We start from the raw sequence: 21,596 nt of genomic DNA, 5'->3' as shown, positions 1-21,596 counted from the left end.
CCCAAACTGTGGGAGCGCCGGCGGCCAACAGACACCGTCGTGGACGAGTCGTCGTATAAAAAATAACGCTGTGCTATGAGCTGGAGCGCTGTAAGCGCGTGAAAGCGTTGACTGTTTCTAAAAATTTCGTTCCTTCCAGATTATTACCATGCACTAGATGATCCGTTGTCCTTGATTACAGGGATCAGTTACAGTGCCGGTAAAAACGTGTGTAATGCGGCCGCCTAAGTATCGATGCTGATATTTTTTCAAAACGGTTGGCTATGGACTGCCCAAGAACCTGGTATTTCGTGATGGTGTGTGAGCTATTCGCCGGCTGTGTTGTGTAGCCGTGTTTCTTATCTTTTTATAACGAGATGACTTTTCTCCGTTGGGGAAGTCGCAAACGGCGCTTCAACCCCTGCGCCACGTCTAAATAAGACCATCGCCGACATGCTGGCCATGTACGTCGACGTTGAGCACAAGACGTGGGACGCCGTCCTTCCGTACGTGACCTTCGCCTACAACACGGCCGTCCAAGAAACAACGCAGATGACGCCGTACAAGTTGGTCTACGGAAGGAGCCCGGCGACGACGCTCGACGCCATGCTACCAAACGTGACCGACGAGGAAAACATCTACGTGACCACCTACCTACAGCGCGCCGAAGAAGCACGACAGCTCGCCCGCCTACGGATCAAGAACCAGCAGACGACTGACAGCCGCCGCTACAACCTTCGACGACGCCACATGGAATACCAACCCGGTGACCGTGTATGGGTATGGACGCCAATACGCCGACGGGGACTCAGTGAGAAGCTCCTTCGACGATACTTCGGACCGTACAGGGTACTTCGGCGCCTCGGCGCACTCGACTACGAGGTTGTCCCTGACGGCATTACGAACTCTCAGCGGCGCCGTGCACGACCTGAAGTCGTCCATGTCGTGCGCCTCAAACCATATTACGCGCGTTAGCGAATCTGAGGACTGTCATTTTGCTTTATTATTGTGCTTTCTTTCTTGTGCTTATTGTTTATTGTACTTTGTTGCTTTATTCTTGTTATTTATTGTTGCATGCATTGGCCTGTTCTGTTTTAGGCATCGGGACGATGCTTTTTTTCAGAGGGGGGCATTGCCACGTGCGTTTCTTTATCACTTTTGTTGTATTCGGTTTTCAGCCACAAAGACTGTCAGCAACGCTCAGCGCGAACCGCGCCTCATTGTTCGAGAACCTTCGCGATCATTGTAGATCGTTTTGTTAAGATTGCGCGCAAGACGCGCACACTCGAGCTTATTCTAGAATTTGCACGACAGCCAGCGATAACGCTGGAATATTCGACGGCACATGTTTAAATGCCGACGCGCTTCACCGCTAGTCAGTTGATCGACGGTCGACGCTCTGTCGGCCGCTATCAGTGTATTGCTTTCAGTTTCTCGGCCCCAAGTTCGGCCAAATAAAGCGTTTCATCTCGGACGTGTTCCCTGCTGCCTTCGTCGACGTCACGACCACGTGACAATATATGCAACCACTGCAAACTCACCACGGCTACGCTTAGACATGTGCTCTGGAAGTGCACGACTATGTATAACGATGCTAACCCCGACGATATAGCTCGGCAAGGTGTGCCGCTGCTGTGCGTAGCTCCAGCCTAGCCGACCAGAAATAGGCCGTCCAGCAAGTCCGCGATGCGGCTGTCAGGCTAGGCCTTTCAGTCCTAACGTGGGAGCCCTAAACGCGTTCGCGCGCATCTTGCCGGACACCAATATAGTTTATTCCATTCCACATAAACTCCTTTGCGGGGCACTGTCAGGAAATGTATATGATTGCGTCAATTGTGTAATACATGGCAGCTCTAGCCACCAATACAGGAGAAAGAATACATTTGTCTTATATGTTTAGTCCCTTTCAAAAAATAAATCAGTTGTGTGTAAGCGCTAGTTTGTACCTTCTTTCTGTCTCCTCGTCTTTTGTGCGCGCTAAAAAAGTTTCAGACATGAAAGAATACAGGAATAGAACAAAACTTTATGCTAATTCTTTTTTTTTTGCCATAATGCGAAACAGTGGAATCGACTGACTTGTGACCAAGTGTGCTACACAAATGAATACTTTTAAGGCGAAAGCCTTAGATGCCTCATCAAACGCGAAAATTGATTGTCGGCGTCAGCGGCGTCAGAGTCAACATGAATGATGAAAACAATCATCATCACGTGGTGACGTCACCATATGACGTCACAGGTCAAAACATTTTGTTAAGTCATTATGACATCATGGCGCAACTGTGACGTCACGTGATCCCATGACATCGTCGCTTGGTCAAAGGTGGGCCGATCACGGACGCAGTGTAAAACTAGGTGACGTGCAAAAGCCTGCAATACCTCCGATCCTGGAGGCAGTATAAAGCCACGTTAGGTGCAGAAAGCTTTAGGAGGAGGGCGGGTCAGTATCAATAGATGGACCGAGAAGAAAAAGAAGACGGCTTTCGCCGTCTTCTTTTCGCCGTCGTCTTAGGCGAATGCATAAGGGACCCTCTGAGTTCTTTTTTTAATTGATGCTTCCCCCCCCCCCCCTGACAGCAATAGCACGTAAGATGTCGCGTTGCTAAGCTCGAGGGCGTGGGTGCGATTCCCGGCCGCGGCGGCCGCATTTAGATGAGGGCGAAATGCAAAGAGCACCCGTGTGCTTAGATTTAGGTGCACGTTAATGAACCCAAGGTTGTCGAAATTAATTCGGAGTACCCCACTACGGCATGTCTCATAATCGTGTCGCCGTTTTGGCACGTAAGACCCCAGCAATTATTAAGACGAAAGCCTTATAGATGCCTCCTCAAACGCGAAAATTGACCATTTGCGTCGGCATCTTCGAGATTTGGCGAGACCTGACGATACTTCGCGAGACACTGGCGTCGGCGTCAACACGAATGATGCAAAAAATAAGTAAGTAAAGAAAGTCGGTCAAAAGTCACGTCATACTCAAGTGGATGTGTGTGGGCAGTCGGCATACCAAAAGTTGCATGACCTCATGTAACATGAAGCAGTCCATGACGTCACCCTGTGGCGGCATCATGATGTCGCAGATTTCCAGAATTTGTGACGTACGCCGTTATGACGTCATGGCGTCAAATATGTCGTCACATGATGACGTCATAGCAGGACATCGTCTTTCTTCAAAGGCTTGGCCGATAACGGCGGCTGCGTGATGTGACCTGCAGATAGATTCTAATGCATCCGGTCATGGAGGCAGTGCAAAACCACTAGGTTCCTAAAGCTTTCGTAGGGGAGTGGGTGCGGGGGGGGGGGGGGGGAGAGAAAAAACATGGCTGATCCCTCTGTCGTAGGAATCGGTATAACACGAAAAGGAAACGTATCGTCACGGTCCTAATTGATTGTTTATAGTGTATTAGTATATGAGAGCTTGCACAGTGTATACTGTTGTTTGGAAGTTTGACCGTTTGATGTGGACGCACTCACGTTGACGCCTAGTGGCACATCTTCGTACTGACGACTAACGCCCATGATCATGATTTAACCTTTGCGGTATCTGAAGTTCTTAACATGTACCTGGACACCGCATGTGGTGAATCCCGCGCAAATATGGCATAAACAAGCACACAATTAACACTGATACTCGATATACACTCCTTCAAAGCGTCGTGAAACGTGAAGAGAAACGCTACGCGCGCCGTGTCTTCCCTCAATCCTGGCCGTTACTTCTCACAGGGCGAGCGCGGAACGCGGTGCGACAGCCAGGCGAGCGTCGGAGAGCTATTTCTCGATGGGGATGAATGCTATGATCGAGGCTTGCGCTAAAGCCACCACCTCGCAGTGTGTTAAAGTATTGACAGAATTGCACTTCTATTGGAAACGCGCCGTATGGGACGGTCGTAGCAACGGCGCTTTTTTTTTTTCCGAGCCTGGTGGCACACATGTCACCGCCCCGTTATAAGTGGGACGCTCATAGCATCTATTCATCCATCCATCCAAGAGCACTGTGAGAGGAAAGTGTGAAAGATGAAAGGCGAGTTCATGTAGCCTCCGCTATGTGTTTGGCGGTAGCTCAGTGGGCTAAACACCAGCCAGCCGTCGTCGCGGACCGAGATGTCGCGCGTTCGATACCTGTCAACGGAACTTTTTCTTATAGTTTCTTTTTCTTTGCCATTTGATGGCATTCATTTTGCTGACGTATTTCCGTGACAGAAATACGCCATGAAAGTCTTGGTGGATCCCGGCATGAAACACTTTCGTATTAAAAGATGGCTTTCGCCTTCAAGTCGTCTTAGGCGATTGCATTGGGGACCCTGTGAGTTTTTATCATTAATTTACAATGGCTAACCGCATATGGTGCGCAGGTCGCGAGCGAAAACGAAACGCTGCGGTAACCAAGTGGGTGTGAGCCATTTATAAAGGTAACCATCATTATCATCATCATCACCAATTAATCGCGTGTGCGCTAGCGCGAATGCCTGCGTTGCTGGTGTAGTTGCAATCCTTTATCACTCGCACATAAGGCGGGTCTCGGCGGCTGGCCAGGTGCTGATCAAAGTAATTTTCCTTGATTGCACAAGGTGGCGAGGGTGCTCATAGGAAAGCGGAAATGCATCAATGCGCGATGGGCCCCGCCGCTAGCCATTCGGAGGTTGACTGAGATTTTTATTCAGGCGAAAGCCTTATATGGCTCGTCGGTGGGAAAAATCCGGCGTCTGGCGGCGTCGACCGGCGGCGTCGTCAACATGAATGGCGCCAAAGGTCTCGTGACGTCAAGTGCAGGTACAGTGTCAAATAATGAGTATGAATTAAAGAGAAATGAAGATGAATTTAAGTGAACCAAATTAATGCGAGTGAGATGGGAATCAAAGTAAATTATCGTCAATGAAGAGCGCATCAATCAACGTTGAAGCGAACCAGGAGTGAACCAATGTGCATTAAAGTGAATGAGGGTGGAAGCAGGGCACAATAAAGTGAACGAAGAGTGCATCAAGTGGTCGTTCTTTCCCGCGCCCACGACAACACGCCGAAAAACAAGTTAAAACAAGTTCCGGATCACTGCGCCGACCGACCACAATCATACACAACTTCCGTTAGGCCAGTCAGCAAGTCTGTAATGGGTCGTAGAGTCACTGGAAAATTAATGGGTCGTCCTCTCGAGCGCCTTCTAGTGGGTCGTCCTCTTCGGCTCTTGTCTGAGAGCACGCCTCTCGCGCTCAGAGTCCGCGCTCTGTCTTGACTGTCGCCGCTGTGCTTCGTCGACTATTGCCCTCAATAAACGCCTTTATAATTTGGTGGAGGTGCGGGGTACAATCTAGCCCAGCTTTCAACGCCTGAAAGAATAAAAGCGTTATTGCGGTTTATTTACCTTAGTGCGTGCAGGTCGCCCCGTCACTCTGTGGCCCTTTTCCTTCTAAAGTTTAGGTTCAACCACCCGAATGTGCGCCGTGCGCTATGAGTAAGGCCGTAGTGAAGGTATAAGAAACTGAACCATCCTGTATTCTTTCACGTGCAGTCAAAGCGACGTATTGGCTTCCGAAGATGGTTGTGCTGTTATGTACAGTCCGCTAGTTATCTATACGTCTTCTCTTTGCGCGCCTGTGTGCCTGAGGAGAAGGGAGTAGGAGAGAGAGAGACCGAATCGTCCATCTCAATTCCCATCTAGCCGTCTTATGGCGAACAAAGCTCCACAAGTGTTCATCAATGAATGTCCTCATTTCAACCATTCTCTCGCCGTTGTATTGCCTGGCCTTGTTATGTATATTTTTGTTAATTACGATCTGTTCACATCAGCCCTTCGTTCATCGATTCTTCACGCGCGCAGATTTCGGTGCATAATACGCTGCCGCGCATGCGCGACTAAGATGATAATAGCCTCCTGCCTGCTGTCCGCAGGGCGATAAGGAAAGCTAAAAAACAAAACAAAAAGGCCACTGAGATATGTACTGCGCATGCCCACGCCGTTTATTCAACTGAAAAAACCATAACGCCCACCTAATCCCCCTCTCCCCTCTCCCCCCCTCCCCCCACCACCACCACGCCGTCTACCTGTTTCACCGAACGCCACAGCCGAGCATTCATAAAGAGAGCTGCTGCAGCGGTCTCGCCCATTCTGCGTAGCAGCACCGACCGCGACACTACGGTACCGAAGCTTCACGCATCTGGAGCGGCTGATTCAAGTTGTTTCCGTTCTCCAACTGCCTGAAAGTATGCGCGACCCGAGGACGACGATCACGAAGACGTGGGCGTACACGCTGACCGGCTTCACAGACTCTCTGGAACGGCGGCGGCTCGTTTTCCTCGAGCCCATGCCTGACTCGCGAGTGTGCGCCGCCTGCGGTCTAGTGCCTTTCCAGGCTTCGCTATTGCCCTGTGGTCACGCTCTCTGCAGGTTCTGCGAAGAGAAGATCAAAGAAAAAGCGACGTGCCCCGTCGACCGCTACCATTACGATGAAGAGAACGTCCTGCAGACCAACTTCCCGCTGGAAGACTTGGAACAGCGTCGCGTCCTGTGCGGGGTCGCCGGGGAGAAGTGCGAATTCGTCGGGACGGTGTCTGACATGGAGTGTCACATCGTCGAGTGCGTCGCCTGCGAAAACGAATGCGCCAGGTGCAGTCGACCGGTCGCTCGCCGTGACGCGGTCGACCACTGCCGGCAGTGCACGGCAGCCTATCCTCGGGTGGCTGCCGACGGGGTTCTCTCGACAGTCTTCGAGAAGCTGAACGCCATAAAGGAGGACGTGGAAACGGTGCGTCAACAATGCGAAACGTCCGAAGACTCGGAGGACGGGGAGAGCTCTGACTTCGACGTGACCAGTTCTCTGGTGGACACCGTGGTCGAGCTCGAACGCGAGTTGCTTCTACTGGGACTAGCAACGAAAGACCAGGACCGCGTCTCGACGCCCTGCGATTCCGCGAAGGTACCGGCGGCCTCCGGGCCTTACCGAGGTGCGTCCAAGGCCGGCGTCTCTGTCGCGACGTGCGCCTTAGAGAATGTGCATGCCTGCTTTGACTTAGTCAATGGCGAAGACAAAGATGTGGTCATAACCAGCAACCTATGCACGGCGGCCGGCTACACGTTCCGGGTAAGCGGCCACTTCGTGAGCAACAAGGGGCGCGGCGATCGCATGCATTTCGTCTTCTTCCTGGAGAGTGGCGAGTGGGACGACCACGTCGCCTGGCCGTTTGCCAAGCAGCTCACTTTGACACTCGCACATCCCGTGGACGCGAGCAGAGACGTCAACCTGCCTGGGATTGTGGCCGAAGAAGACAGCTCGAAGAAACCCATTCCCCGTTCTCCTAACAGCGGATACAGGACGGAGGCCATCGAGTGGAGTCGCGTTCTCAAGCACGGTTACATTGTCAAGAACAATATCTACGTGAACGTTGAGCTTGAGTAGCACGCGCGGTCACGGCACCGTCTCTTTGTCGTTTGATCTTTCTCGAATGTTACGTGCTCAAGAATGTGCTAGTGGCGGGCGTTCGTCGAGCCGTCTACTCGAGTTCTGCAAAGATTGTTTGTTTTTTTTCTTCGAAATGTTGACTCTAATATCGTCCGGCGTCTTCTAGTTTGGTCTAGAACGTCACTTTAGCGTCATTTTTTTTTGTTGCTTCGAGTTCCTTATGATTGAAACCTTAATAAACTTACGATGTTCATATAATTCCTCTTCTCTTTTGTCTCGGTGCTAAAGCGCTCACCTGCCTTCAAGCACAGCACTGCTTACGCGTAAAGGCTGTCTTGTGCTGGCCGAGTATACATTTGCACATTTTAGTCAGAAATGTGCATCTTTATTTCGTTAAACCTGCTGCCGTAGGTTAAACTGTGCCGACCTCCAGCACAAGCGTGTGAAAATTTTACGCGTAGGCAATCGCGCGACAATTTTGTAGGTCTCCGAAGTGAGCATCTGGCGCTGCACCATCTCTTTATGTGCACTCTCATCGTGTTTTGTGAGGCGCGTTGTGTTGTGCTCAGATAATAAATACCTGGTATTTACAATATAACTGGCCAATTTAATTAAAAAAATACAGCCTTAACGCTCGACGGCGCATGAGTAGTTCCGGTAACGGGTAACGGCGAGACGAGATGAGAAACCACTGTGGGAATGACACCGCAGAGTCGCAGTGACTTATGTCGTATCTGTGGACGGGGGCGAGCACATGGGGCTCGGGCTCGCCAAAACGTCGCGTTCTTTTGGACGACAGCTCAGGCATTCACTACCGGCAGTCGAGAAAAGATGCACGCCTGAAAGGAAAAAAAAGTAGCTACGTGAGAATAATGCTGGTGATTAAAAAGCTAAACCCAGTTTCTACATAACATACAACTCTGTGCATGCCAACTAGACTTCTCGCCGTAGCTGTGTTTGCAGGAAGACATAGCCCGCAGTTTTTCTACAAAATACGTGAAATTGTTCTTTCTTTGGGTCGAGCAATATGTGAATGCGGTTCGCTGTCTCAAAAAGGGAAGAAGTTTAATTTCGTTGTCAGTACATTGCTGTGAACATTTTCTGTTTATTTTTTTTTGTCTGCTTATTTTTTACAATGGCTGCTTTATTTATTTATTATTTCTTTTTTTTTTTTGCTTTTCCGTATGGGCCGAAATGGAAGAAAACCCACTTACTTAGATTTATTCGCACTTTAAAAGACCCCACGTGGTCGAAATTAGGCCTCATTGCCACACAATGGAGTGTTTGATAATCATAGCGCGGTTTCGGCGTCGAAAACCCGAGAACTCATTTTTATTTTGAAGTTCAACTAAGTGGTCACGGTGGAACCACGTGAAACTGAGACGGCATGTAAGCACGCGGACTCAATCGCTACAACTTTGTCGTTGATAAGCACTGGCCCGTACGCCGTGCCTGGAATAATAACAAAAGTAAAAAAGGAAAGTGCGCAGCCGTTCACAGGCAAAGGGAAAGGGCTGCAGAAGACAGAAGGTACTTCTGTATCAATGTTGTGTGACGTAGGCATGCACCAACACGGGCACGCAAGCGGCCACTTGCTGGGTTCATGACTATTCGCGCTCCCAAGAATAGGTCAATGGCCCAGAAGAAAACAGACAAAATAACACTAAAGAGAAAAAAGGCTTTTCTCATATTAGAAATTACTCTTTCACAATTCCGAAATCACCACGCTCGCCGCGAGAAGACGCTTGGTAAGCGAGAAAACGCGCAAGAAAGAAAAAGCGTGTGGCGACTCTACCTTGAAATTTCCGCACCAAACGCCGTGACTTCATAGATTTTGACGGCGTCTACTGTGTCCTACGTTGTCCTTAATCGGTAAAAATGAAGTACAGTGACCTCTGAGGGGGCCGTGTACTCAACATACCAAGTTTCAGGAAATTTCGTTGCCGCCAAAATGCGACCATTACACTTTGAAATGCGTGACGTCACGCGCGGAGATTTCGGGGCTAAGTTTAAATGTGAAGCTTTGAACTTCGATTTTCTCCTCTATTAATAAAATTGCGATGTTGAAATGAACGACATTAGAGTTCTAAGACTAGGCTTTATCATTCTAAACTGTTTCATTGATTTAATTTATTGTCCCTTTCAATACTGCATTGCGCGGATTTGACACAGGACAGAGGAAGAAAACTGATGCATAGGACAAGTACCAGTGTTCTTTTGTCCAGTGTCGAATCCGCGCTGCCCAGTATTCAAGGTTATGAACCAACTAGCTCAGAACATACGCACACTGGGTCATTTTTTCACGTCCTTCCGCCACTTCTTGGAAGCGCCAATAGTCACGAAGTCGTATACCAACCCCCCCCCCCCCCCCACCCCCCATAGCGGCCTTACGCGCACTTACGGAGACTTCCTTGAAGGTGGCGTTTTCTTCAGGAGTCAGCCCCACAGTTGCCTGTAAGGACAAAGAGCGAGTGAGGGGATCGGTGTCTGCACCCTTATATTGCAAGGTCTGAGTACGGGCTAGTTGGTATTCCATTTCAAATTGTGATTACAGCGCAAGGGAAGACATGGGACAAAGAGACCAACGAAGACGAGCGCTGACTTCCAACTAAAGTTTTATTGTGAAGAACAAGCACTTTAGGAAAAACGACACATGCGATAAATGACAACCTCCCTCCGAAACACGAAGCCAGCATGAGCAAGCACTCCAAAACAACAAAGCAGGAACAGCCCTGTCAAGAAGAACAAGAGTGCATGCGTGGGTGCAAGAAAGCAAGTTCCTTGTCCGTTAAAGCTATCGAAGGCTTACTGACAGAGCCACCTTCAGCGACTGCTGCAGCTTCTATTATGAGTCTTGTATTCTCGTCAGGATGCTTTGATGGTATAGCCGTCTTTTCAAAGGACGGAATACAGCCACATTGTGCGCAGTGCACACCAAGGAAGCCCTCTCTACCTTTCCTCCCTTATTGCAGATTCTTTCTGCCCTCTTCCCCTTCTCTTGACACCATCTAGGGCGCACAATAAAATGACTCTCTCTCTCTCTACAACGAAACAACTCTCACGCAAACATCACGCCCTCGAACTATGTGGACGGAATGTTTATGACACGGAATAACCAGATAGTTCCAGATAAGACGGAATATCTAACTAGATAGGACGGAGTGTTTATGACACTGAAAGCCCCAAAGGTAACTTTGCTGCGTCGCGAAAGTCAAGGCACAGTCAAGGTGCCACTTGTTCTTCTAGCAACCAATTTCTAAAAAACGCGATGGGCTACTGGTGGCAGTGTCATCCAAGCGCAAATGCACTTAATTGGTGCTTAAATATGAATTGAGCTATCAAAAAAAAAATGAGATGGAGTATTTCTTCGCAGGTGTTTCGGGATGCCGAACAAAAAAGATTACGCCCCTTTGAATCCACAAGAAAATGAAAGAACTAGGAGGGAATGGAACGTCCATACAGCCAGCCGTCGCAGCAAGGCAAGTCTTTAAAGAAAGGTCGTCCGGACAGGGGACCATCACTGGCGTAGCCAGGGATGTGCACATCCCCCCTCCACCCAGGAAATTGTGTTGGCATACATTACGTTAAAGTGGAGTTGGGCGAAAAATAAATGAAATTTAAATTTAGAAGAATATCTATGCTCTGCCGGCACCACCTAAGTATACACACACATAAAAGCTCACGCGCGAACATACATGAAGACATATATCTGGCCACACCCTTGGTGACCGTTGGTTTCGGTGCACTTGGCCAAGACCACTTGGTTGAAGGTAAGCTTTAATCGGTGCATAGTTCACGGCCTTTCTCGAGCGCTTTTAGAAGACATGCTTCTAAAAATCGGGCTTTTCATTGCAACGTCTGTGCTGTCACGGACAAATGAAACACGAACATGAAATTGCACGGCGAAATAATGCTGAAGTGAGAAGTACTGGCGGAAAGAAGAGTGAAAGAATGGGTTCTTCCTTTTCCGTAACTTCTTCGTACTTTAGTTGTCCACTACCGCATGTATATGCGGTAGTGGACCGTCTTACCACGCAAGAGGTGCGTGGTCGTCTTACCACGCAAGAGATGCATGTTACTCTCGTATACTCGTATCCATGTATTTCTGGTCAAGAGGAACAGCTCAAATGCTAGTACAACGTTAATTCCGTGAACCGAGTGGAACATATTTCCAGAGACATTCTACTGAGTCGAACTTGCGCGAACTGAAACAAGCAGTAGAGACAGATCAGTGGAAATATCTATACGATAGTGTCCTCACTGTCCTATTTAATGTGCTGTGATCTGGTCGCGTAGGACCCCCGTATTTGAATTTTGTTTGTCTGCGCTGCAGCTGGAGGTAGCTGCCAAAGATGACGTCAGCGCAACGGCTGCTGCGGTTGCTCGTTCATGTGGGATTAAATTTCGCAAACTGTAGGAGGTATAGGAAGGCACTGCAACTCTCCATTCGTTCAAATAATTAATTCGTTCGTTCGTACCGTACCTGCGTTTGGAAGGCCACCTCCTTGAAGCACTGCTTCTCCTGGAACAAATGAAAACCGATGTTACGCAAACAAATGGATGTTGGTAAAAGCTGCAGCTTGCATATCCGCCGAATGCATTCATTTAGAAAGCGCACTGTACCCTCTCTTTATCGCGGTTCATATATTACTACAGTGGCAGGAGACATCGCGAAAGCATAACCATAAATAAATTCATCATTTTAACCATCATTAGAGAACTACCCTTTTATCTAGTTAGACTATGATGCGTCTTGATGCTGTGGGTACGATTACTACAACTGACTAAGAAGAAAAAGAAGGTGGTTTCCGCCTTCGAGTTATCTTGGACGATTGCATAAAGAACCGTGTCACTTTTCTGAAGGCGCTGAACGGTGGTCCTATAAAATTTGGTGAACTTTCACTTAACCACTACGGCCAAAATACGAGGGCAATATCGAAAGTAGTGACGTGATACTAAAGTACTGGCACAGTGGTATCAACATAGAACATTTTCATCAAGTTGATATGAAACTTAGACCTTCATTTTTCTCTCCTGACGGAGAAACCCTTATTATCAGATTACCGCGGAATGCCCACGTGTAGATGGTGTAATGATTCCGCATGATCTGTAAAGTGATGCGTCATATTTGCCCACTCCAAGCTATACGCATTACAGTTCATACATTTGTTATGCCTTCTTGCTGTCCTGTGTCTTTCGTTTGAATGGTTTTGAGTGGTCACCTTTGGCTGTCACGAAAACTTGAGAATGTTCCACATGAAGACGGTAGCTTTAAGTGCGTGATTGAGAGTAGTACAACAATGAATGAATGAATGAATGAATGAATGAATGAATGAATGAATGAATGAATGAATGAATGAATGAATGAATCCGGGACTTACTGCCAGGTCCCTCTCGACGGGATCGGGGATTCCGGCTTTCGTCGACGCGCACGGTGTGGCTCCAGATACGATGGGCACAATCATCTATGAAAGTACAGAACAACGTAGCTGAAAATCGCTGTCAATGGCGATGAGGAACAGGACGTTCAAGTTCTTATTCGGTTTGCTTAAATGGCGTATCTATGGAGCTGGGTGGGTTGGCAAGCATCAAGTTGTCATCGGATAAGTGTGATGCTGGACTGATGTGATTCTAGCCATGATGTAGCACATGAGACATTCTTGAACAGGGACAAGTTGCTGCCTTGAAGAAGGCAAGACCACATGTCGAAACGCTGGCTCTAGCGACACCTAATGTTCAACCATTTTTCATCTCTTGGGACCTCCTCATTCACCCGAACTTCTGCCTTGTTTCCATAGCCATGATTTCGTTAATAATACTGCGGGACGCCTAGATGATAGTAAGGGATGTTCTACAATAGTCATCCAGATTAACTTTAAGCGCGTCGCGTTCGTTCCAGTACACATATATCTATACATTAGGCGCACGAGAATGCCTGCATATAACCACAATCCTAATCCAGATAATCGTTGAATCATAATGCAAGTGTGACCGTGAATCGAACCGACAGCGTCGCGAAGGAGAGCAGAACGTCGCAGTCAGTACGTGTGGTCTTCGGATCAATGTATTCCTTGTGGTTCCTTGAAGCCGTGTTCATTCAGTGGTGCAGTTCCAGACACTCTATTGCGCCTGTGTTCGCGCTTTGCGCGAGCCAATCAGAGAGAACGTAGGCACCGTAAGAAGCGGCCACAACTGATAATTTGAAGGTTCCAAGAATGCGATCGAACAAACGGACTTTCAAATAGCACATGCAGTTACACCACACGAATAGCGGCACCTTAATGACTTTACAGTCGTTGCCGCCTCTTTCCCGTTGTTCTTAGTTTCAAGGCAACGTTGAGTGAAATTACGAAGACAATGTAATTGTGGATTTTCCGAATCACTGTTAGTGCCAATGTGTGGGACGCGTCTCCTGAGCAACTTTACTAGTGGACTTATTTCTCCTTGAACATGCGTACTTGGAAGATGAATATACGGCTGAACATATCTGCTGATATCGGAAGTTTCGGAAGACGCGTTGGTTTAGTATAACGCATTACTACACGCACTTACCGCTAACAAGTTCACAAAAAGCATACTTCTTTACTAAATTACAAAGAAAGACAAATACAGCACGCTTCACGACTTAGCACCGCTCTGCTGGGGCTACACTACTACGCACATGCTTTGTCGCATTAGTGGCGTAGCGAAATCAGATCTGTAATTGCGCCGTCCGCAAGAACAACTCAGATGCGACGATTTCCTTCTGGACGTTACAATCGCATAACATCTCCCTACGAAAATAACGCATAGACAATCGCACAATCTACTCCGGCCTGGGTGTGTGTGGTTCCGCAAGAACATCCACCAAGGACACCTTCGAGTCCTTCAGCGGTTTCGCGGCTACCATTGTGTCTGCTTATTTATTTTTGTGCGCTTTGGAAAGTGCGCAAGTTCAAGCAAGCATAGTCACCTTTCTGAGCACCGCCACTCCAAGTTCATCGTAGGCGAAGCAACAGTCACGTGCGATGGTGATCCTATGGAGTATTTTCTGCTTCAGCTCCTCTGTACTGGCGAGTTCATGGATTTTTTTCTGCAGGAGTTCCATGATCTCGTCCACTGCAGAACACGGAGAACAGATAGATAGATAGATAGATAATAGATAGATAGATAGATAGATAGATAGATAGATAGATAGATAGATAGATAGATAGATAGATAGATAGATAGATAGATAGATAGATAGATAGATAGATAGATAGATAGATAGATAGATTACTAACGACCATTTCAACATTGCCTATTGTAACAATGCTGTTTCCAAAATTCTTTCATGTATACGTGCCCAGTGAAATGGCTGGCTTGTGAATAGCAGTATTAACATTTTAAGAAATCATTTACTCTGTTGCCTGCCGAATTTTTTAATAAGTTAATTATGTAGCTCATATTTATGTATTGTTTGAGAAGGGTCCGCAAGTTCGAAAGTGTTGCGCAGCTGAATTAGTAGATTACGCTACATTCTGCTGGTATAATGCCAAAATTATTTTAGCCTGAGCAAAAAAAAAAAAAGAGAACTACTTCGTTTATAAGCTTGCAGTGTTAAGACTCAGACTACACGTTCGCCACAACGTAGCGCACATTAGGTTATTGAAGGATTGTGCAAGTAATTATTTCTTCACGCGAAAGAATATATAGTCAAACAGGTTATATCTTTTCTACAATTCGGAAACGTATAGATGTGTAATCGACAACCACCGGATTTGTAGCACGAAGCCTTAACGAAAATGCATGCGGATTTGTGAGAAAGGAAAGCTTTGTTGAAGCAGATTTCTTCCTGCTCCGGGGATCTAACCCGGGACCAACGCCTTTACGGGGCAGTCGCTCTACCAATTGAGCTAAGTAGGATGCTAGCAATTGGCAGCGCGAGGGCGAATTAGTCATCAACTCGAAGCACATGGACACAAAACATTGCGAAAGAGTTCTGCGGAAAACCGCAAGGTGTCGGAAGGGTTTGGAAAGGGATAATTGACAACCAGCCATTTGGAGCACGAAGCCACAAAGAAATTGTGGCTTCTCAGGTATTCTTTTGTCAATTATCCATTTCATTACCCTCCCGCCACCTTTCGGGATTCCGCAGAACTCAATGGGAAAGCGTATTTGACGTGTTTCATGTATCTAAATACTTACCCTCAGCAGTCTGCACCCCGGAGGAACAACAGAGTAAGAAGCAAGCAACGAGAACGTAGTTCGTCATAGTTGCCAAAAGATCGTCAGGAAACTGTCAAGCAACTAACAACTTAAGGAGCGATATGATAGTGAACTCGCTGACGTCGTCACGTCGCCCCTGTCACATTCGAAAGGCCCACAATGCAGCTCGTACACTGATGGCATGCTGTCGAAGCGGACGGAATTTACGCTGCTGTGAGTGTGAGATGGCATGCGTAACGCATCGAAGAGCACCTCCAAGCCTATTTCCTCGACCTAAGGTCTAATGAAGGACGCGGACGAAGGACGTCCCGTTCATTTCCTCGACTGTAAATGAGCTTGTTAATGACTATTTGTGGAGATTCTTAGAGATAGTTTGAACGAGTGGACATTCGCTTCGAACGAGTAAGACGGCGGGCTGACTTTGTGACTAGATGGACCGAGGAGATAGTCATGCGAGCCGTGACCGGTGATATTAGGAGGCTGCGTCATAGGACCTCGCGTCTCGTCAATGGTAACGAAGAGGGCGAGCAAAATGGAGCTATGTGCAAGACGAAGTTGTAATAATAAGGCTGCTACGGAGAGTTGGTATGACGAAAGAGTAAGTACAGGTCAACACGATGATAAGAGGAACGCCACAGATAATAAATACGCTGTGCAACATATTCACGGTGTCCAAAATAATGACCTCTCAAATCAGAGTAAAGACATTCTTGGATAGTTGGCGAACCGTTTGTTTTCTCATAACTTTTTACTGCGGAGATGTCTTTTGCTACCTTGTGCCGTCGTCGTCATTGTCGTCGTCGGTGTCGTAGTAGTAGTAGTAGTAGTAGTAGTAGTAGTAGTAGTAGTAGTAGTAGTAGTCGTATATATATTTGTAGTAGTCGTAGTAGTCGTAGTAGTAGTAGTAGAAGTATTGTAGTTGTTGTGGGCGTCACGCAGGTCGCATCACCAGAAGGGGGAGTTAATAGATAAATAAATGAAACGAAGTGATGATGATAATGTTCTTCAAATAAGTTAACCGATATGACGATCACGGTGACGACTCACGGTACGAAATGCCGGGAAATCAATTCCAACTTTCTTGAGCTACATTAATTAGAGACCTACACTAATTGTATTTAACAATGGCAACGCGAAGGACCCCGTACCTTCATTAATTACGTTAATTAGAGGCATTAATTGTGATTGACCAAGTCAAGGCACCAGGCCGCGTAAGAGGGCCACGTTGGTAAGAGGGGCTCCGCTCTCTCCCTCCACTGTCTTCGCTTTCCCTCGCACCTGCTGTACTCGGTAGTGGGGCTTGCCCAATTTCTGTGCTCCATACCCGGCCGAGTTTACGGCACTGCCAGCTTTAACCCTTGGTTACTCCTCTGCAATGCCGGCCTTACTACAGTTACGCTGTTAAAAGAAGGACAATTAACTCTAAAGGATACACACTCAGGATATACAAGCCAGGACCCTTTTATTGCGTATCGTAAGTCTAATTAGTCAAACACGAAGTATCGGCTGTACTGCGAGCTGTTCTCCATCTCCTCGGCCTCGCGCTGTTCGTCGAGCTCGCGCAACCTGGCCCGCTGCCTGTTCATCTCGGCCAGCCGCTCTCTGTACAGCCGCCTCACCTCTCGCATCTTGGCCGGGCAGCGGGCGTACGTGGCCGTGTGGCCGCCGCCGCAGTTGGCGCACCGCATCAGCCGGCCCTTGCTCACCGTGCACAGCTTGTACGTGTGCGGTCCGGCGCAGACCTTGCAGCGCGTCTCGTTGGGGCACGACTTGGCCACGTGGTGCATCTCCTGGCACCTGGAGCACTGCACCGGCGGCGGCACGTAGGGGTGAACCTGCGAAAGAGAACGTGCACGTTAACTTACGGCTTCGTTGGGTGCGACCACGGGTGCGACGCTACGAGCAATGTGAACGTTTAGCGCAGACTGCGCTGACCCACGTGTATGTATGTATGTATGTATGTATGTATGTATGTATGTATGTATGTATGTATGTATGTATGTATGTATGTATGTATGTATGTATGTATGTATGTATGTATGTATGTATGTCGCACAAGAGCACAATGATGTCGTAGGCGGATAGATAGATAGATAGATAGATAGATAGATAGATAGATAGATAGATAGATAGATAGATAGATAGATAGATAGATAGATAGATAGATAGATAGATAGATAGATAGATAGATAGATAGATAGATATCATTATGCGGACACACTAAATATTCTCTATGCATTCACTGACATCCACTCAACGATTCCGGTTCATCTCGATCTTGCGCATGACTCATGCTACCTCATCAGGGACGGCGAACGGTGGTCTGAAAATGAAAACCTGTAGTACATGAGAAACGACATTGATTACAAAGTACAAAAATGGCGTGACGTTCGTCTGTTACGCAAGTGGTCTTGTCGTTGAGGCAAAATGGTTCACGTCATTTTGCATTGTCGGCAACATTTACTTACAGATTTATGTTTACTTTTAGGCCATGTGCATTTTTTTCAACATCAAAAGGCTCGGTTATTCGAGCTAGCCGGTTAGCCAAAAATTGTGGTTCTACGCGTATTTTGTCCGCGGGCGCCATCAGCAAGAACCTAGTCATGTACGGCACCGCTGTGAAAAGAACGGCGACAAAATACGTGGTCGTGGTTTCTTATAAACATGTAGAGGATCATGGAGGAAGGAAAAATAAGGAGAGGCCCTGACGTCACATTCGTGAAGCCTCCACATCGCAAACACCCGCATCGCCTCCTAGCGAAGGAGCCTCGAAACATTTCGCGATTTCCGCCCTGTCGTTTGTAAGCGCATGCGCGATTCGAGCCTTTTTTTTTTTTTCGCCGTGCAAGCGGCGCCCGCGCCGCGGCGCAGTCGATTCACGCATGCTGCTCCTTGTGTGTGTTCTTTAAGAAAGCTACGCAATGCCCTGCTGTTGTGTATGGTTGCGTATACCCGGTGCAAATCGCGTGCTCTGCGGAAAGTACCGCGTGTCACTTTTCATGTGTACGTACACGTTCGCTTCATTGCTGATCACTAATGCATGGTATTTGCATGCGAAGCTCTCGGATGTGCGCTCTGTTGCTTCTTACTCATTGTGTCAACTCAGAACACACATGAACTTTTGTTTTTGGCGTCTGACGCGCCGTACATAACATGCGCCGAAGGCATCGTAAGTTTTTAGATGCTGTGTCGTCCAACGAAAGGGCAATAAACTTATGTTGTTGTTATCGGACTACGTGATGTATGTATTGTGCGTTGTGCGTTCGCTGCGTGCTTGTTGTTGTGTGCGTACTGGAATTACAAACTTTACGTGCACGATCGCGTATACAATACAGCGGTGTCCTCTTTTCGACATGAAGTTACGTCAACTATAAGTTGGCGTTGCGCCGAATAGCTACTACGCTCACTCCATATACACGAACAAAGAACCGCTAATCCGGCAACAGATCGGGAAATCGGGCTACGAGAAAGAGAAGGCCTAACGCCCAGCAGAACGCGTAAGTCACTGCTAGGTGAGTTCGAATACGATGATGCAGGGGCTGAACGTTTTTGATCACGGCACGTACCCGTATTCTGTGCTGTTGCACAAAAACGCTCCACGAAGAATTTCAGCACGCAGCGCTCGGGCCTGCCACGCACGAACAGCCTGGTAAACGTCTGCTTGCAACATTTTACTGCGTGCGAACCGCACAGTACGCGCTAAGTTTACGCCGGGACTACAAATCTGCGCAGAAGCTAATCACCGCGGAGAGCACGCCGCGGGGCGTCTGCTGTTTTGTTTGCCCCATACCGGTTTGTTTGCCCCATAAATCTGACGTCACTTCCGCCACACTTTTCGCAATGCATTGGAATACGATAGGGCCTCTCCTTAGTATTCCTTCCTCCATGTAGAGGATAGACCCGTAGTTCATAAACCCGTAGTTCATAACGTTTGCATGTCACACCGCACAAGTTTAAAGGAGGGAAGAGTTACTTCGACGTAGCTGGTGCCTACCTCGTACAGGTTGAATCCCAGCTTGACCTGCGAGGGCACCACCCGGTCGGGGCCGAAGTGCACCACGACTTGATGCGTGGGCTTGACCTGCACGCGGCCGTCCGGAAGCTGAATGTGGTTGACCTGGCGGCGCACGTTGATCACCCCCATATCGTACAGCCTGTTCATCAGGTTCTTCTCGGTGTATCGCTCCGGCACGTCCTTCAGTTTGCCGGCGTTCTTGTGGAACCAGCGCGGGAAATCGGCCTACGGCGTCCGTGGAAAGGTTTACGGTGACAATCAGGCAAGCCCTAGGACTAGTAGTTGGATCTCAATCAACGTTATACGCAGTTGACGTTGACGCAGTTGACGTGTCATACGTAGTTTCTCATTACACACAATGTTGAGTTTTTATGACTTGAACTACAGTACATATTCTCTATGCTTTTGTTTCGATTCCAGGTTTTAGTTGGGGTTTAAGGCAGAACGTTCCTTAATTGTATTCTGTCGAATTTTTACGTTTCCTGTAACCATGTTCTTTTCTTTTCGCGACATTTCAATTGAATCCCGTATGTACCGTGTGTATTTTGTATGATTTGTGCGTAACGTACGGCCTCCATGCCGAGTTGTTGTGGGAGCAGAAGCGTTTGTCAGGCTACATGGCCTTTAGCTTCTGCTTCCGCTCTGTTGTAAGCAGGTGAAATAAAATTCAGTATTAATTCATTATTCTTTTAATCGAGAAAGATTTAAACTGTATTAAGGTGAAAACCTTTATTGCATAGTCGAAAGACGTGATGCAATGTGATACATTTTTATTAATAATAATTATACAGGTCCTGTCAGACGCCGTCAAAATCTATGACGTCACAGAAATTTGAGGGCGAAGTGGGACGTCAAGGCTGGCGTCGCCGCAAGCTTATCCAGCGTCATCTCACGTTACGATGGATGCCTTTAGTGTCATGTATCGGTAATTTATATGTACGTAATGTATCGTTTATTTGCTTCTTTAGTGCCCTGTTAAGGCCAATGCCACTACCCTGTAAAATGACGTTTTTTAGCGAATTTTTATTTTTGATGTTTTCAAGAATCTGCAGACATTCAGAATTGTCGCGCACAAAGAAGTCACGTCTCTATCCGGTTTTGTGCTAAAGTTGCGGTCTTTCGCATAACTGCCCGCCGACGTCCTTTAATCCGAAAATGTCACGTTTGGAAAACGTAATCACTGTTTTTTCAATATGTAATTTTAGTTTGTTTGTTGTTTGCGCAAAGCTTCTTCACTTCTAAATTAACCAACATTTTCCAGTTACACTTTCCATGCTTCTTTCTTAGGCATTAAACTGTGCAATGAACAAGCATAATTGAAAAGCATGGATAAGTTTCGAGGTGGTGGCATTTCATTTGAAACGCAAACACTTGAAACATCACATATTTCTTAACTTTTGGACTACTATGAGGTGCTTAATACTTATGGCAGCGCAAAGGTCTTCGTTCATTACAAAGCCTACACTTGCACCTCCAATGCTGCAGAGTCATTTTTTTTTAGTGTGGTGGGATCCGTACTTATCACTGCTGGCGTGATGGACATATCTCGGGTAAGATTGGAAATGATAATATAATTCACTTAAAATTTTATTGCGTAACACTTTCTAAGGGTCTTTTTCAAGTCTGCCCTTTTAAAAGGTAGACACAAAGCAATCAGTTTCAGGACAAAATCCAAAACTATTTGCGAAAAGGTGGCGACATATCTTAAAGAAAAAGATTCTGGGGACGACCCTAATCCTTGAGCTATATTTCTGACAGTGCCACACGCAAGTCGGCATTCTTGTGCCCCGATGAATTCCTTGAATTAACTTCGTGTTTCGTCGCTCTGCCGAAGCTGATCTCAGAGTCCACGTATGAAGAAGCGTGTGGTTGAGATCTCCTCCGCCAGGTGGCGCAACAATCCCAGCTAGTCACAATATTTCAGTGAACTGAATTAGTTTTTTATCCTGACAGCTAATTTTCCCTTGTTTTAAGTAAACTTATGCTCCAATATCATGTGCATGCGATATAATTTTTGCACCAGCACCATC

At 47.3% G+C, this 21,596-nt stretch overlaps 1 protein-coding gene and 1 non-coding gene across 2 annotated transcripts; both read right to left on the bottom strand.

The window, feature by feature from the left end:
- Window positions 1–8,164: 8,164 nt before the first annotated feature.
- LOC119406634 (uncharacterized) lies at window positions 8,165–15,726 on the bottom strand. Its single transcript, XM_037673366.1, has 6 exons — window positions 15,531–15,726; window positions 14,317–14,462; window positions 12,746–12,829; window positions 11,848–11,886; window positions 9,766–9,816; window positions 8,165–8,203 (listed from the first exon to the last, which is right to left on the bottom strand). The coding sequence occupies exons 1-6, from the start codon at window positions 15,595–15,597 to the stop codon at window positions 8,165–8,167; spliced, it is 426 nt and encodes a 141-aa protein (XP_037529294.1). The 5' UTR covers window positions 15,598–15,726.
- Trnay-gua (transfer RNA tyrosine (anticodon GUA)) lies at window positions 15,175–15,248 on the bottom strand. The gene has a single exon. It is a non-coding gene; the product is annotated as a tRNA-Tyr (tRNA).
- Window positions 15,727–21,596: the final 5,870 nt, after the last annotated feature.

The sequence above is a fragment of the Rhipicephalus sanguineus genome, chromosome 10 (assembly GCF_013339695.2).
Source record: "Rhipicephalus sanguineus isolate Rsan-2018 chromosome 10, BIME_Rsan_1.4, whole genome shotgun sequence".
Taxonomy (NCBI): Eukaryota; Metazoa; Arthropoda; class Arachnida; order Ixodida; family Ixodidae; genus Rhipicephalus; species Rhipicephalus sanguineus.
The sequence above is the reverse complement of the archived record's forward strand: the minus strand, read 5'-3'. Positions and strand labels throughout refer to the sequence as shown.